A 16,353-nucleotide genomic window follows, 5' to 3' on the forward strand; every position below is an offset into this window, starting at 1 on the left:
TGTCCGAAATGCTGCAGAAACTCGGTGTTTCGGGGGTATGAGTGTCCTTGTGTACCCCCCTCTACTCCCCTCCCGTCTCTGTGATGCTCCCGGCCTGAAAGGGAGAGCTTGTTGTGAAGGAGCCTGTTTCCATGGCAACCCGGGAGGCAGAGACGATCCCGGCAGCGTCTGCTCAACAAAAAAAAAGGGGGGGGGGCAGAAATCAGCCTAACCTCCACAGTCTGGAGGAGCAGGAAGGGGAAAAATAAAAAATTAATTTTAAAAAATCCGACTTTTCTTTTCGGCTTTAAAATGAAAATAAAAAAGCTTCGATAAAATCAAACTTGCTCTGATTTCAAGCCACGTCTTTCCCCACGAGGAGCATCTTCTCGCACGTTTGGAGCGACAGCAGATGTATTTGTTTTAGCGGAACATTTATTTTTCATCCCATCAGCAGCACGCCAACGCGTAACACCCCCCGCCCCTCCCCTCCCTGAGACGGCGGCCGCGCGCAGCACCGCCGCGGCGCGCTCACACAGCTGTCAGCACCAAGGACAGCAGCCCGGAGGACCAGCCCGAGACGCAGCCGGACAGAGACACAAACCCCACCGGGGGGAGGCTGCGCCGAGGAAATGGAGGAATGATTTCATTTTCTTCTTCTTCTTCTTCTTCTTCTTATTTTTCTAAAGCTGAAGGAGGCGTTTCTGCAGGGAGGACAGGTTGATGCGGTTTGGAGGTCCGCTGCACGGCTTCATGTGATCATGCACATTCCTCCGCACTGCACATAACCAGCGCCTCCTCCCCCCCACACACACGCAGGACCTCCTTTTCTGGCCTCCCCCTCCCTCGCGCGCACACCGCCCACCTGGATCGCGTCCGCGCTCCTCTGTCTGAGCCAAGCCGAGCCGCCGCCGGCGGTGGTGGTGGTGGTGTTGGGGAAAGGGACCGGGCTGCGCCGCTCGGTGCTGCGCGCCATGCGTCTGTTCCTGCTGGCGGTGCTCCTCTCGTGCTCCTGCGCGCGGGCGGGCTGCGAGCCCAAGATCGTGAACATCGGGGCCGTCCTGAGCCAGAAGAGGTACGAGCAGGTCTTCAAGGACGCCGTGAACCAGGCCAACCTGGTCTACGGCCGCGACAAGTTCAAGCTGACCGCCATCTCGGTCACGCACAAGCCCAACGCCATCCAGATGGCTCTGTCGGTGTGCGAGGACCTCATCTCCAGCCAGGTAGGAGGCTCACACACACAGACGACCACAGCCGGGTGGGATCAGGAGAGGAAACCAGAACCTCCTGAACTCAGAAACTGACGCATTTATTTTTAAAAATATAAAGTCGGTTTAAATCTAATGGCAGCAACACATCTTTGAAAAGTTGCTCCAGATGTTTCTCCTCATCTTCTGTAAACATCTGGACCTGAGGTTGCCCCATTCCAGCTGTTCAACAGTCCTGGATGGGAGCAGATCCGTTCCAGGAGGCACTAATGCACCCCCATACCATCAGAGAGGCAGGCTTTGACCTCAGAACAGTTCTCTTTGGTCCAGAGGAGACACATCTGTTCACATCTGGCTTCTTTTCTGCCTGATAGAGCTTTAAGCAGCGTTTGTGGACGGCACGGTGTTCCTGAGCAGAACCAGAACCTGGGTTTAATGAGGGTTTGATGGTTTTCTGAGCTGCAGACGATGAAGTTTTCCCAGTTTTCCGCTGAGGAACCTGCTGAACCTCTGCCCATCTTTACTTCAGCCTCTTTATAAACCCGTTCCTCTCACCAACCTGCTGCTAATGAACCTAATTTGTTGCAAAATGCTCCTCCAGATGTTTCTTTTGCAACGTTTAGAACTTTTTAAAGATGTGTTGCTGTCATAAAATTCAAAATGAGCTTCTTATTTTCTGGAAAATGACACAGTTTCGACATTCTTTATGTTTCCTGTGTTCCACTGTGAATAAAATCTGGGTCTGCGAGGTTTTCGAATCACTAACACGTTTCAGAACCGTCGTTTGATCAGAAATGATCGGTCAGCTGCACCTTTCTCCCCTCTGCGCGGCTGCGATCTCCGCGGATCCATCTGTTCTGACATCCAAAAATAGCCTCAGATGAGAGGCCTGCCGCACAGCTGCAGAGCCACCGATGTGCAAAGGAGCGGGTCAGCCGGCGAGAATGGGACGAACTTTGCTTCCGGAGTTCGTTTTTTCCTCTGCAGGACGTTCCGACGGGAAGCAGCCACCTGGTTGCAAGGACGAGTTTTTCTTTTCGGGGACGATTTCTGTCAGATGCGAATCGCTCCAAACACCCTCGGATTCGATGCTGAAGCGTGAAGGCTCTTCTTCTCCTACACACATAATTAGGCTTCATACAAAAAGGAACAAAAAAAAACAAAAACACCCACAGCTTTCATGTCCTCAATCGTCTCTAATGAATTCAGGCCTGCAGGATCATTCTGTCCCGTTAACGCTTCTCTCAATCGGACCGGATCAGCTCCGAGGTGTTAACAGATGGAGGAGCCGTCCTTGGAAGGCAGACCTCGCTTCTGACCCGACCATACGGGCCGATCCCTTCCAATGATCCTCGCGGGCCCCGGGCCGACTCCGAGCGTCCATTTTTCAGACCTCAAACCGTCAGCATTTTCAGAGCCTCGGCGAGTTTTAATTCGTCTTCAGCCGAAATGACCAGATGTTTCAGAGTCCATGTGAGCAGCTGCTGAAAGCTGCCCCAGATCCTCGCCGATGATCTAATGTGAACTGGAACGGAAACGAGCAGGTCGAGGAACGTTTCATTAAATCGTCTTTTTTTTTGTTTCTTTGGTTGAAAAGACGATAAACGAGAACGACTTCGTCTTTTCTCAGCTGCTTCAGGAGCAAAAAGAAAATATATTTACTGCAAAAACACACAAAGAAGCTAAAACTGAGCTAAAAGAGGCTGAAGGTGCAATAAAAGACCAAAGGTTTGACTGAAATAAAGTCACAAAACGGCTGAAAGTGGCATACGGCTAGCTAGAAGCTAAAAAGAAGCAAAACACTAGCTAAAAGCTAATCAGAGCTGAACACTGGCTAAAAGCTACAAGGTGCAAAAGGCTAACTAAAGTGTAAAAGTAGCAAAAGGCTAGTTAAAAGCTTAAAAGAGCAAAAAAAATGAGTTGAAACAAAGGTAAGCTAGGAGCTAAAAGTGTGAAAAAGCTAACTACAAAGATAAAGAACACTAGCTAAAAGGTGCAAAAGGCTAGCAAAAATGTAAAAGTAGCAAAATGCTAGTTAAAAGCTTAAAAGAGAAAAAAAAATAGTTAAAACAAAGTTGCAAAAGTTTAGCTAAGAGCTAAAAGTGTCAGAAAGCTAACTACAAAGATGCAGAACACTAGCTAAAAGCTAAAAGTGCAAAAGACTAGCTGGATGCTAAAAGTCACAGTTGCCTAGCTAAAAGCTAAATGTAAAAATAGTTGAATGGTAAAAGTAGCAAAAGGGTAGTTTAAAGTAAACAGGATTTTAGCTCCAATGTGGCGATTTCCGATCAGCTGAAGGACGACATGTCCTGCTGTCCTGTTTCTGTCCTCAGTTTGTCCACTTTCCTCGTTTTTTTGTTAAAGAAAGATTTGTTGTACCGGGGCAAAAGAAAAACCTGGAAAGACCCTCAGAGGAGATCCTGACTCGGCGGGACGTTCCGCTCGTCAGTTTTTCTGTGGAGGGAAATAAATCTGCGTCACGCCGTCCCGGCCGCGCCGCAGTGATGGATCACTCGTCCTCCCTGTCTCCGCAGGTCTACGCCATCCTGGTGAGTCACCCCCCTCAGTCCAGCGACCACCTCACGCCCACGCCCGTCTCCTACACCGCGGGCTTCTACCGCATCCCCGTGGTGGGGCTCACCACCCGCATGTCCATCTACTCCGACAAGGTGAGTGACGGATGGGGGGCTGGGGGAGGCGGCGCCCCCCCCAGGTGCCCCCCCTTCTTAGAGTCCACTAAAGCAGCTGCGATTCAACGGGTCCCCCGAGCGGCTGCCGTTAGAAACGCCTTCTTGAAGCGAGGCGCAGAAACGAAACGTTAGGAAACAGGAAGTCAGGCAGGTTGGCGCCGTGAAGGGGAGCAGATGAGGCGTTTAACGAGGCGCGAAGCTTTCTGCTCAGCTGGACACGGATTGTAAAAAATTTAACAACGTTAAGGACATAGAAGCACTCAAAGAGCTGGATTAAATCTTTGCTGACAGACAGACAAACAACCGGAAACTAAAGGGTCACATGTAGGAGCAGAGACGATGGTTTTAACAAAGGGGTCACCTGTGACCTTTGACCTTTGACCCCATGAACCCTGAAACCAACAGGCATTATCTTTGACCCATGAGGTGTCCGGCTGTGCAGTTTGACGTTCCTGCATCACGCCGCTGCAGAGTCAGAGCACAAATTCATCTGTGTCCTTAACCTTTGACCCCGTCAGCTTGAAATCGATGGTGATCACCCTTGACCCACGAGGTGTCCAGCTGTGCGGTTTAACATTCCTGTTGTACAGCTGCAGAGTTAGAGCATGGGCTGATCTGTGACCTTTGACCGGATCAGCACCAGAATCTGTGCTTCCTTGTGCCTTTTTCCCCGTCATGTTGAAATCAGTGGTGATCACCCTTGACACATGAGGTGTCCAGCTGCAGCGTTGGAGACGCCAACATTTTAATCCCTTGTTCCGTGTTTGATGTTTCCTGAAAATTTCAGGAAAATCTGTTCAAACCTTTTGGGTAAACTTGTCCACAGAGAGACAGAGAGAGAGACAGAGACACTGTGAGACAGAGACACAGAGAGACAGAGACACAGTGAGACAGAGACAGGTAAAAACCGTAGTTTCTGCGTAAATACTAGTGAAATACAAAAGTTAAAAAGTTTTTCCAGGATCGTTTAAATTGGTTGGTCAGTCCGAATATCAAAAATGAAATCTCCTTTAATCTTAAGCGAGTAATTGACGTGTCTTCCACGTCCCCGTGTCCTCAGAGCATCCACCTGTCCTTCCTGCGGACCGTCCCCCCATACTCCCACCAGGCGCACGTCTGGTTCGACCTGATGCGCGAGTTCAACTGGAACCACATCATCCTGATCGTGAGCGACGACCACGAGGGCCGGGCCGCCCAGAAGAGGCTGGAGACCCTCCTGGAGGAGCGGGAAACCAAGGTGAGACGCTCTGGCTCCCTGACCTCCTGACCCCTCCCTCCGTCCTCGGGTGTGTGTGTGTTCGCGCGAGGCTGTGAGTGCGCAAGGTCTCCTGTGTGTGTGTGTAACTGTCTCCCCTTTCTGTTGTCTGGACACATCTCTTTCTCACCATTGTGTAAACATTGGCTAACATTCCCAGAGACATCGACAGCGTCTAATGTGGTCTAATCTGACAGAAGTTTGTACGTTTATTTGCTCATCCTCACGTTGCTTTTTGCCACAGTCCAAATTACCTTGTGTCTATCCACACTGGGAGCCAAATAGTGGACTTTAACATGGGGCTCTGCAAACCATCACTGACTTAAAGGAGTAGTTCAGATCTTTTGTCATGAGGTGAAAGGTTACGGACACTCAGTATCTTACCTGTTGTAGATACCGCAATTTAGCCCATTGATCTGATTGGATTAATGAGCTAACACCTAGCCTGAGCTAACACCTTGTCTGAGCTAACACCTAGTCCAAGTTAGGCATTAACTCGTTTGAGTTAACAGCTAATCCAAGCTAATGGCTAGTTTGGGCTAACACCTAGTCAGAGCTAATGGCTACTTCAAGCTAAAGGCTAATCCAAGCAAATCACTACTTCAAAGTAGCACCTAATCCAAGTTAATGGCTAGTCCAAGCTAATGACTAAACTGAGCTAACAGCTAGTCCAAGCTAGTGGCTAATCTTAGCTAATCACTACTCCAAGATGATGGCTTGTACAAGCAAATGGCTATTTCAAGCTAGCACCTAATCTGAGCTAATGATTAGTTTGAGCTAACAACTAGACTGAGCTAACAGTTAGTCCAAGTTAATGGTTAAAATAAGCTAACACCTAGTCCAAGCTAACAGCTAGTCCAAGCTAGTGGCTGATCTTAGCCAATGGCTACTCCAAGATGAAGGCTTGTCCGAGCAAATGGCTATTTCAAGCTAGCACCTAATCTGAGCTAATGGTTAGTTTAAGATAACGTCTAGACTGAGCTAACAGCTAGTCCAAGCTAATGGCTAAACTGAGTTAACACCTAGACCAAGCTCAGAGCTAATCCAAGCTAATGGTTAATCTTAGCTAATGGCTACACCAAGATGAAGGCTTGTCCAAGCAAATGGCTAGTTCAAGCTAGCACCTAATCTGAGCTAATGGTTAGTTTAGGATAACACCTAGGCTGAGCTAATGGCTAATCCAAACTAACGGCTAAACTGAGCTAACAGCTAGTTCAAGCTTATGGACAATCTGAGCTAACACCTGTTCTGAGATAACAACTAGTCCAAAATAATGGCTAATCTGAGCTAACACCTAGTCATAGCTAGCAGCTAGTCCAAGCTAACGGCTAATTCTGACCAGATGAACAAGCTAATGGCTAGTTCGAGTGGGATGAAGTCCAAAGAGAATTGAATCCATCCTAAAACAACCGCAGTCTCCAAAACCTTGTAGCAGTTCATACAAATCACATTTTATAAACTTTAACATCCCTGTCAGTTTTCACATTACAGTTATTTACGTAGAATTTAAAGTTATTTGTGAGCGCAAAGAGCGCTAGCAGCTAGATGTAGCACTACCGATACAATCTGAGGCATTTCGTGCAAGATTATATTTCTAAAAGAATAACCATGTCATGTGAAACTGATGGTTTATAAAATGTTTACATGAACAACTGTTCCATGTTTGAGACCGGAGTTGTTTTAAGGCGGCAGCGGTCCACTTTGGTTTTTGACTTTTCTTTGTTTAAAGCGGAAAAAAACCTCAGCTGTGATCAAATCCAATATGGCTGCCTCGTACATGATTTTCGGCAGTGTTTTAATGCGTAAACACAGAAATGCTTTATCAGCTAAAACTGTTAATAAAAGTTTAATCGCTGAAATTTGCTGAAAAAGATGAAACTTGAACTGTCAAAGCTAAAAGAAGCCGACGCTAACTGCAAGCTAAAGGAGAGAAAAAGACTAACTGAAAAATAAAAGTAGCAAAAGGCTAATTAGGAGCTAAAAGAAGGGAAAGGCTAGCTAAAAGCTAAATACAGCAAAAGGCTGGCTAAAATGAACAAAAGGCTAGCTAAAAGCTAACAGTAACTAAATGATAACTAGAAGCTAAAAGTAGCAGAAGGCCAGCAAAACCCTAAAAGTAGGAGAACGGTCACTAAAAGCTAAAAGTTGCAGAACGGTAGCTAAAAGTAGCAAAGCAGAAGCTAAAACTAAAAGTAGCAGAACAGTAGCTCAAAGCTAAAAGTAGCAGAATTGTAGTTAAAAACTAAAAGTAGCAGAATGATAGTTTGGACTTAAAACTAGCAGAAAGGTAGCTAAAAGTAGCAAAGCAGAAGCTAAAACTAAAAGTAGCAAAACAGTAGCTTAAAGCTAAGAGTAGCCAAATTGTAGCTAAAGGTTAAAAGTAGCAGAAATGTAGCTGAAAGTAGCAAAGCAGAAGCTAAAACTAAAAAGTAGCAGAATAATATTTGGGAGTTGAAACTAGCAAAAAAGTAGCAAAGCAGAAGCTAAAAGCTAAGAGTAGCCAAATTGTAGCTAAAGGCTAAAAGTAGCAGAAGGGTAGCTGAAAGTAGTAAAACTGTAGCTAAAACTAAAAAGTAGCTGAATAATTTTTGGAACTTGAAACTAGCAGAAAAGTAGCTAAAAGTAGCAGGAAGTTAGTTAAATGTAGTCAGACGTTAGCTAAACACAAAACGTAGAAGTTCAGAATGCTAGCTAAAAAAAAGGCAAGTATGATGAAGCAGATTTAAAATTTTAAAATATCTCCATGTGTTTCTATGGGGAAAGTAGTTGTAAATAAAGTTAAATATTTTTGAAACTATAAAAGTAACAAAAACGAAAAGTCACGGCAGCCATTTCCTGAATGAGACGAACGATTTGATGTACGAACGGCTAAAATAGCACAAAGCTCACAAAAAAACATTGTTTTTTTTTTGAGCTGCTACTGAAACGAACGTGACGATATTCTCCAATCTAACCTTTGACTTCTGAGATAAAAAATAAACGCAGCAATAAACCGAAATTTCTCCAAACCGAGGCCTTTTCAAAGAGTTATCTCCAACAGGTAAGATACTCTTTGCTCAAAACCGTTTGAAAAGATCTGACTTCACGACAGGCACTGATATGGGAGCTGTTTTAGTTTTAAGATGCTTCTTTTCGTTCCCGCAGGTAAATTTAGCTTTTTTCAGCTGCCATTTTGAATCTGCCTCTGGGCTTCGTGTTCGGGTCAGTGAAAAAAAACAAAAACAAAACATATTTCAGACGGCGATGATGTGCGCCCTTTAGGACGAGAAGGAAAAAGAAAACAGCCGTCCATTTAATCAGCTGAAATCACTCCGGGGACGTAGTTTTTCACTTTGGCGAGGCTCCGTCCTCTCCGGGGCCCTCTGCTGTAATTGTGTGGTCGAGTGAAATGAGTCCTGATTCAAAGATTTAATTAAATCCGAAGCGGGAGAGAGACGCTGAGCATGACACACGCCCCGGGGGGCTGCGGCGTTTTTCCGACGGAAGCTGCAGTCAAAGCTGCTCGAATTACTGACCCGCCGACAGGAAGGAAACACTTCATCCGTTCACAGAAAATCAGATTGATTTGAGCATCCGTTGAAGCCAAATCATCCAGATGAGAACTGTTTCCTGCATTTAAAAAACAAACAAAAAACATGAAAGTGAATGAAAAGCCTTTTTATGGGATTCCAGAATGAGCTCATCTGCGCCTAACATTCACCGCCACGGCTTAGAGCCGGTCTGAGCGTTTTTATTTGAAAATATAACCGCATCTGTGCGGTAATATTTATGTAAAAAAAAAAAGAAATGCCTGTTCGGAATCTGTTTACTGCTGCCAGTCCTTTTCCCCCCTTATTTCTGTACGATTTGAATAAAATAAGCTGCTTTAAAAAGCACAATCATGCTGAAAATAGATCCCAACAAACGCATGAGTCAGCTTCCACCGGTTTTAGTAAAAGTTTCAGTGAATTACTGAAGTTTATTTTAGGAAAAGAAAAATACTGTAAAGGTAGCAAAGAGCCTCGGGCGAGTTGGAGAAGCTGTAAATTATTGACACGCCGACTTGATTCAGTGAGAAAACATGAAACGTGTTCGGTTTATTTAATTAAAACACCTCAGCTAAAAGGAAACTTGGAGGTTTTTATTTTTTGGAGCACAGGAAGGAGTTTAGAAATACGTTTAAATCGTGAAAGGGCATCAGCAAATTATTTGTCAACACAGAGATAGTTCAGATAGCCTGAAGTGTGGTTCTCTGGAAGAGGTGGAGTCCGAGCTAACAGCTAGTCCGTGCTAACGACTGGTTTAAGCTAACGGCTAGTTCAAGGTAAAAGCTGGTTTGAGCTAACATCTAGTCCAAACTAATAGCTAGTTCAAGCTAAGACTTAGACCAAGCTAACACCTAGTTTTAGCAAAAGGCTAGTTTGAGTTAACACCTCGTCTGAGCTAATGGTAAGTTTAAGCTAACAGCTAGTTCAAGCTAACTGCTAGGCTGACCTAATGGCTAGTTTGAATTAACACCTGGTCCAAGCTATTCCTAGTTTAAGCTAACATCTAGTCTGAGCTAATGACTAGTTTGAGCTAACACCTGGTCCAAGCTAATAGCTAGTTTAAGGTAAGACTTAGACCAAGCTAACATCTTGTCTGAGCTAGGGCTAGTTTGAACTAACAACTAGTCCGAGCTAATGGCTAGTTTGAGCTAACACCCAGTCCAAGCTAATTGCTAGTTTAAGCTAACATCTAGTCTGAGCTAATGGCTAGTTTGAGCTAACACCTTGTCCAAGATCATTGCTAGTTTAAGCTAACATCTCGTCTGAGCTAAGGCTAGTTTGAACTAACAACTAGTCCGAGCTAATGGCTAGTTTGAGCTAAGACTTAGACCAAGCTAACACCTAGTTTTAGCAAAAGGCTAGTTTCAGTTAACACCTCGTCTGAGCTAATGGCTACTTTAAGCTAACAGCTAGTTCAAGCTAACTGCTAGGCTAACCTAATGGCTAGTTTGAATGAACACCTGGTCGAAGGTAATTGCTAGTTTAAGCTAACATCTAGTCTGAGTTAGGGCTAGTTTGAGCTAACACCTGGTGCAAGCTAATAGCTAGTTTAAGCTAACATCTTGTCTGAGCTAAGTCTAGTTTTAACTAATAACTAGTCTGAGCTAATGGCTAGTTTAAGCTAACAGCTAGTTGGAGTTAACTGCAAGGATGACCTAATGGCTAGTTTGAATTAACACCTGGTCGAAGCTAATTGCTGACATGTTTTTCCTGTAATAATCATGTAATATGACAGTGATGGTGGTATGTAGGTCTTTAAATTACCAATTGCATAAACCGCTATGTTTTATTTTTAAAATTGGAGTTATTTTAATCGACGTTTGTGTTTGTCCCACTAGGGTTAGCCTTTAGCTTGTTAATTTAGCCAGAATTTCTTTAAATTGAGGCTATTCAACCAGCTGTCTACTGTACAACAGGTAACATATTAATTGTTTGTAACATTTCCACATAACCCCACTTAAAAAGGTCTAAACGGTTCCTTTAAAGCAAGAGTTTTTTGTTTCATGACAAAACCCGAGGTGATTACCGTCCCCAACCAGAAGAGACATTTTGGACACAGTGGACTCGAAGACTCAAATCTAGCCGACAAAACGTGAATTATTGATGAATGGCTGCAGCTAAAAACGATAAAAAAGACGGCACGGTTTTATTTTTCCATTTTTACTTAAAAAAGTATTTTGCTTCCACTCTGACTGGTCGCTTTTTTTGTCGTTATGACTTCACATTTATTGATGGTTTTCCAGCAGCTGACACATTTATGCACTCTGCCGGCTCGTGTGATGGCTCCCTTCGGGGCTACAGAGAAGAGATATTGGACGGGATTTGTCGGGTGTTTTATTTGCTGGCTGAACATTGTATTGATGTGCAGTCAGCCCCGTGTTTATGACGGGACGGCGCTTCGGACTCGTGGCAGCTGCGCGGCGACTCTGTGAAGCAGAAACATTTTCACTTTTCTTTCTGTAAAGTGCCTCACGGGACCCGAGTCAGGCGCTTATATTTGTTTTATGTCTTATATTCATGCTTTAACTGCAGCACGTATTGGTATACCTTGTTGCCAATGCAAGAGCCAGTCATAAATGCACCATTTTTGAGTGCAAATGTTATTAAAACGCCACATTTATTTAAATAACCCATTTAAAACCACAAAAACTGTTGTGCAAATTAGCTGAACGAAGTAATAAAAACGTTTAAAGTCTGTGTTGGGGACGATGCTCAGCTGCTGCCACCAAATTATAACTCAAAACGTGTTAAACTTCAGCCATTTTTGTGTGTTTGCTTATTATGGCAGCCATTTTGAATTGTACTGAACCCACACACATAGAGGCAAAACAACAATATATCGCTCCAATCTCAAAATATCCATAATGCTTCATTTGAAAACACCTTTACATCACCTTACAGTGTAATGTAGAAGTCTATGGTAGCAGCAGCTAGCTGTAGCACTTCCTGCAGGTCTTTTATAGATTTATGGCAGAATATTTGTGGAATTTGAGTCTTTTTTTTAGAAACTTTTGCTTTTGAGTTGACTTTACTCTCAATATCTTGGAGTTTTGCATTACGATCCGATAATAATTAGGTTATTTATTTATTATTTTGTTAAAAACGATGTGTTCTGACACTGTAGACAGTAATAATAGTGTGTTTTTATGTTTTGTTATCGCCACCTGCTGGTCCAGCATGGAAATGTTTGCGAGTTCTCGTTGTTGTTTAGTTTGTTTGTTTGTTGTTTTTTTTTTCCCCATTTGAGAAGGGAGCCAAGTGGGTCCGATTTGGGGATTTTTAAAATTTAAAGGGAAAAACACCTGAAATAAACAGCGAAGCAAAGTCGAGGCATAAATTTTCAGAATTCCTTTGCAAAGTAAACTAATATAACTTTTGGTTGTATATTAGCGCCATACGCAGCACATAAAACCAATTTATAACAACTTTCAGCATATTTTTGTTGGTATTTTAATATTCTTATAGTTTTGTCAGCCTACAAGTATAGAAAAGGGTATTTCAGGCATGCGTAGAAGGGTTTTATTTAATATCGGAACAATAAATTACATTTCTAATAGGAATTATTAGGGTATGTTTAAGGTATGAGCTCTGTGAAACTGTTTCTGGATCGTTGGTTTTTTAAAAATTTGCCATTTCCTTCAGAGAAGAGCAACAATCATAACGATTACGGATGTCTTTAAGGTCCTTTAGGAGGTTTTAAATGTCGATGCATCGAGTTGACATTCCAGTCAAATCCTTAAAAGCAGCAGATTAATCTTCCCGAGCGGGACTTTACGGACATCTTTGAGCAAATCCGATCGTTTCAGGGCTTTTAAAAGCGCTAAACGCGGATGTTTTTTGCAAGCCCCAGTGTTAAAGGTCCCAATTTGAAGCAGAAAAGTGGAGATTTGTTGGAATGCTTTACTGCCCTCCATTTTCAACTGTTTATAATATTTTTCTGTGTCTGCATATTTTCTCTGTGCACATTACTCATCAGAATAAAAAAAGGAACTATGAAAACCTCGACCAACTGTCCTATGACAACAAGCGAGGACCTAAGGTATATTTGCATGGTCAATGCACGCCGCCCACCAACTTTCCAAACGTAGCAACTAGAAACCAGCCCAGACCAGTCACCAGCCGACCCAGAAATGCCCCTCTCTTGATAGCACGACTTTTTCTTTTTTTGTTTTTTTTTTACTTTTACTTTAAGGTATGTCCCTATGTTTTTTTTTAAAAAAAAAATTATAATAATAATTGAATGATTTTGTTATGAGAAAAAAAAAAAAAAGAAGCAATGTTTTTTCGGTCATTTCAGAAAAAAGAAAAAAAAATAATACAGCGCCCCCTCCTCTTCCCCCTCCCCCGCTTTTATCATTTTCATTTTCTCCTTCGATAAAGGAATGCATGTACTCGAAACGCACACACACACACAAAAAGAAAAGAGTTTGCAAGTCCATTCCTTTGTGGAGAAGCGGTAGCGCGGGACTGGGGTTTCCCAGACGCTACCTCCGTCTGTTCTGTAGCACTTCCCTAGTTTAAGCAGTTTGTTTACTTTTTTATTTTCTCGGGAGGTTTACGTCCCTCTCACCCTTCTTTCACCTGTTTTTAGTTACTGGTTGCATTGACCTTCTTCTCCCCTTCTACCTAACACATGCACGTTCTTCTTTGGAGCCTTGATAACCCTCAGTTTTGCATGCAAACAAATGCAAAAGTTTATTTTTTAATTTTTTTTTTTCCTTCAAGCTTTTTTTTTTTTTTTTAGTTGAGCCGGTTCCCCTGGATCGCTTTCCTTTTTTTGATCTCTGTCTCTCGTTTTCGAACTAAAATCGGCCAAGCTCGATCCACGCAGGCGACGAGGCAGCATGGTGTCTGTGGCTGGGAAAAGTAGCTGGCTTGACCTTTCTTATGCCCCAACCACAGGCAGAGAAAGTCCTACAGTTCAGTCAGGAGACAAACTTAACCGCCCTGCTGCTGGAGGCCAAGGAGCTGGAGGCCCGAGTCATCATCCTGTCCGCCAGGTGAGGCTTCATCCGAGTTACTTAATCCAGATTATATGACAACTTCATCAACCAGAAGCCAACGATACATGATACGCTCGTCATCAAAACAATCCTGAATACATGCGTTAAAGCACAATTGACAAAGTGTTCACCTGTGACCTTGACCTTTGACCTTGTGACCTTGAAATCAATGGGAATCATCCTTGACACATGAGGTGTCCAGCTGTGCAGTTTGACATTCCTACGTCACTCAGTTGCAGAGTTAGAGCACAGACAAGGTTTTCATAAAGTAGTCATTTATGACCTTGACCTTTGACCCTGTGACCTTTAAATCAATAGGGATCGTCCTCGACACATGAGGTGTCCAGTTGTGCAATTTGACATTTCTATCTGACCCAGTTGCAGAGTCAGAGCATGGACAAGGTTTTCACAAAGTGGTCACCTGTGACTTTGACCTTTGACCTTGTAACCTTGAAATCAATGGGGATCATCCTTGACATATGGGGTGTCCAACTATGCAGTTTGACACTCCTACCTTACACGGTTGCAGAGTTAGAGCACGGACAAGGTCTTCACTAAGGGGACACGTGTGACCTTGAAATCCATAGGGATCATCCTTGACATATAGGGTGTCCAGCTGCACAGTTTGACATTTCTGTGTTAAAAGGGTTATCAATTTAGAGCTCGGACAAGAAACTGTCCCTAGACGGACAGACAGCTGGACAGACGGCGCCGTTTTATGACCAGAGTCCCAACATGGACGGACGTCTCTCTGCAGAGTCCTCGCAGTTTGGGGACAATCCCAGCTCCAAGTGTCCCTCCTGCCCCTTTGACTTGAAGCGTAAAGACAGCGTCCCAATCGGAAAGGGACGCATTTTAAAAAATGACGTTTTAAACAAAGACTGGTAACACTCGCGAGGGGGGGAGACAGCGACGTGGCTCTGATTCCTGTTCGTGTCTTCTTGGTGTCTCGTCTCCAGCGAGGAGGACGCCGCCGCCGTGTACAAGGCCGCCCGCTTCCTGAACATGACGGGCTCGGGCTACGTGTGGCTGGTGGGCGAGCGGGAGATGTCGGGTAAAGCCCTGAGCGAGGCGCCAGACGGTACGTTCCTCCCGCAGAGGTCAGCACGACACCCGCCATCTTTGTAGGCTGAAAATTAGGTTGAAAAATGGCCGTTCTGGTAAAACCTTTAAAATCACGTTGCCTGATTTCTGACAGGATCTGTTATCCACGCCAAATGTTCGCTCAGTATCTGTAAAACTGGCACTGCTGCGTTTCTTTAAGGTCGGTTGGCTGTGGCGGCCATCTTCATTTGGGTTGGCTCCAACAGTTAATCGACCGTACGTCTGGCAGGGTTTCCTTAAAATCTGCCCAATGGTTCATGAGATATTTTGCTAACAGACAACCAGCCGAGGTTTAAGGCAAAGATGTGCCTGCTGGGGGTGACTCTCAGCTACTCCCACGCCGAATTTTAGCTCGATAGCTGTAAAATTCACAGAGTTGCGGCCATTTCTGTGCTAGCTCGGTTTCTATTGGTGGCGGCAATCTTGACTCCAACAGTTAATCAGCTGTCGATCCACAACCGGTGGTTGCTTTCTAAAAGTTTTTTGTAAAAATCCATCCAGTGGTTCTTTAGATATTTTGCTAACAGGCAAACATGTGTAGCTCCAGTAGTTTTAGGTCACGTTGCTGTAGCGGCCATTTTAAATTGGGTTGGCTCCAGTAGACGTAGATGTCAGTGATCTGTAAAAAACAGAGAAACGTACAGAAAACATCATCGCCCGGCCTTCGCCCCGGTTCTGAAACGTCCTGATTGGTTGAAATGTGTTTTTGTTGGGCGTAAACACAAACGGCGTGCTCGGATTCCCCTTCGCTTGAACCTGACGGGGGGGGGTCGAGCGGCCGCGCTGTCGCCCTCGGCGGGGGGAGCGCGTTGGGTCACCGTCGTCTGTCGCCCTCAGGTCTGATCGCCCTCCAGCTCATCAACGGGAAGAACGAGTCGGCTCACATCAACGACGCGGTGGCCGTGGTGGCCCAGTCCATCCAGGAGCTGTTCGAGAAGGAAAACATCACCGAGCCGCCGAGGGGCTGCGTGGGCAACACCAACATCTGGAAGACCGGACCCCTCTTCAAGCGGTGAGCTTCGTGCAGACCCTTTACTGTCTAAACCAGGGGTCTCCAATCCTGGTCCTCGAGGGCCACCATCCTGCAGGTTTTACTTGTTCCTCTGCTCCAACACACCTGATTTAAATCAATGGGTGATTAACAGGCTTCTGCAGAACATGAAGAGGTGATTTAACCTCTGAATCAGGTGTGTTGGAGCAGGGAAACAAGGAAAACCTGCAGGATGGTGGCCCTCGAGGACCAGGATTGGAGACCCCTGGTTTAACCAAACGGTTTGTCAGCTAAAATCAACCTTCTTCTTCTGCGTCACTAATCAGACCCTCCAGGATTTCGCCATGTTGCAATCGCAACTATTAACGCAAAATCAAGCAAACCCCGCAAAATCGCAACTTTAACCCAATATTTATTGTTTCTGAAGCGATTCGCCACCGTTTCTGCGGTCTAGTCTCTTCTTTGTGGGTTTGTGTAGCGTGGAATACAAAATAAGCCCAAATAACTCACGAAGAAGACACGTGACGTCACTTCCTGTTAACATCAGAATGCCGGGAGCGTGCAGGAGCAGCGACCGAAGCCAAAATGTGCGCTAA

At 44.6% G+C, this 16,353-nt stretch overlaps 1 protein-coding gene across 1 annotated transcript in view; it reads left to right on the plus strand.

Moving 5' to 3' along the window:
- Nucleotides 1–241: 241 nt before the first annotated feature.
- grin1a (glutamate receptor, ionotropic, N-methyl D-aspartate 1a) overlaps nt 242–16,353 on the plus strand; it is a gene marked incomplete in the record, with an annotated part of 44,348 nt that continues 28,236 nt past the window's right edge. Inside the window, 7 exon segments of the mRNA XM_017425504.3 lie at nt 242–1,202; nt 3,722–3,856; nt 4,938–5,114; nt 12,636–12,698; nt 13,562–13,659; nt 14,622–14,743; nt 15,604–15,778. Coding sequence (XP_017280993.2) covers nt 954–1,202; nt 3,722–3,856; nt 4,938–5,114; nt 12,636–12,698; nt 13,562–13,659; nt 14,622–14,743; nt 15,604–15,778 — 1,019 coding nt within the window.

The sequence above is a fragment of the Kryptolebias marmoratus genome, linkage group LG14 (assembly GCF_001649575.2).
Source record: "Kryptolebias marmoratus isolate JLee-2015 linkage group LG14, ASM164957v2, whole genome shotgun sequence".
Lineage (NCBI taxonomy): Eukaryota > Metazoa > Chordata > Actinopteri > Cyprinodontiformes > Rivulidae > Kryptolebias > Kryptolebias marmoratus.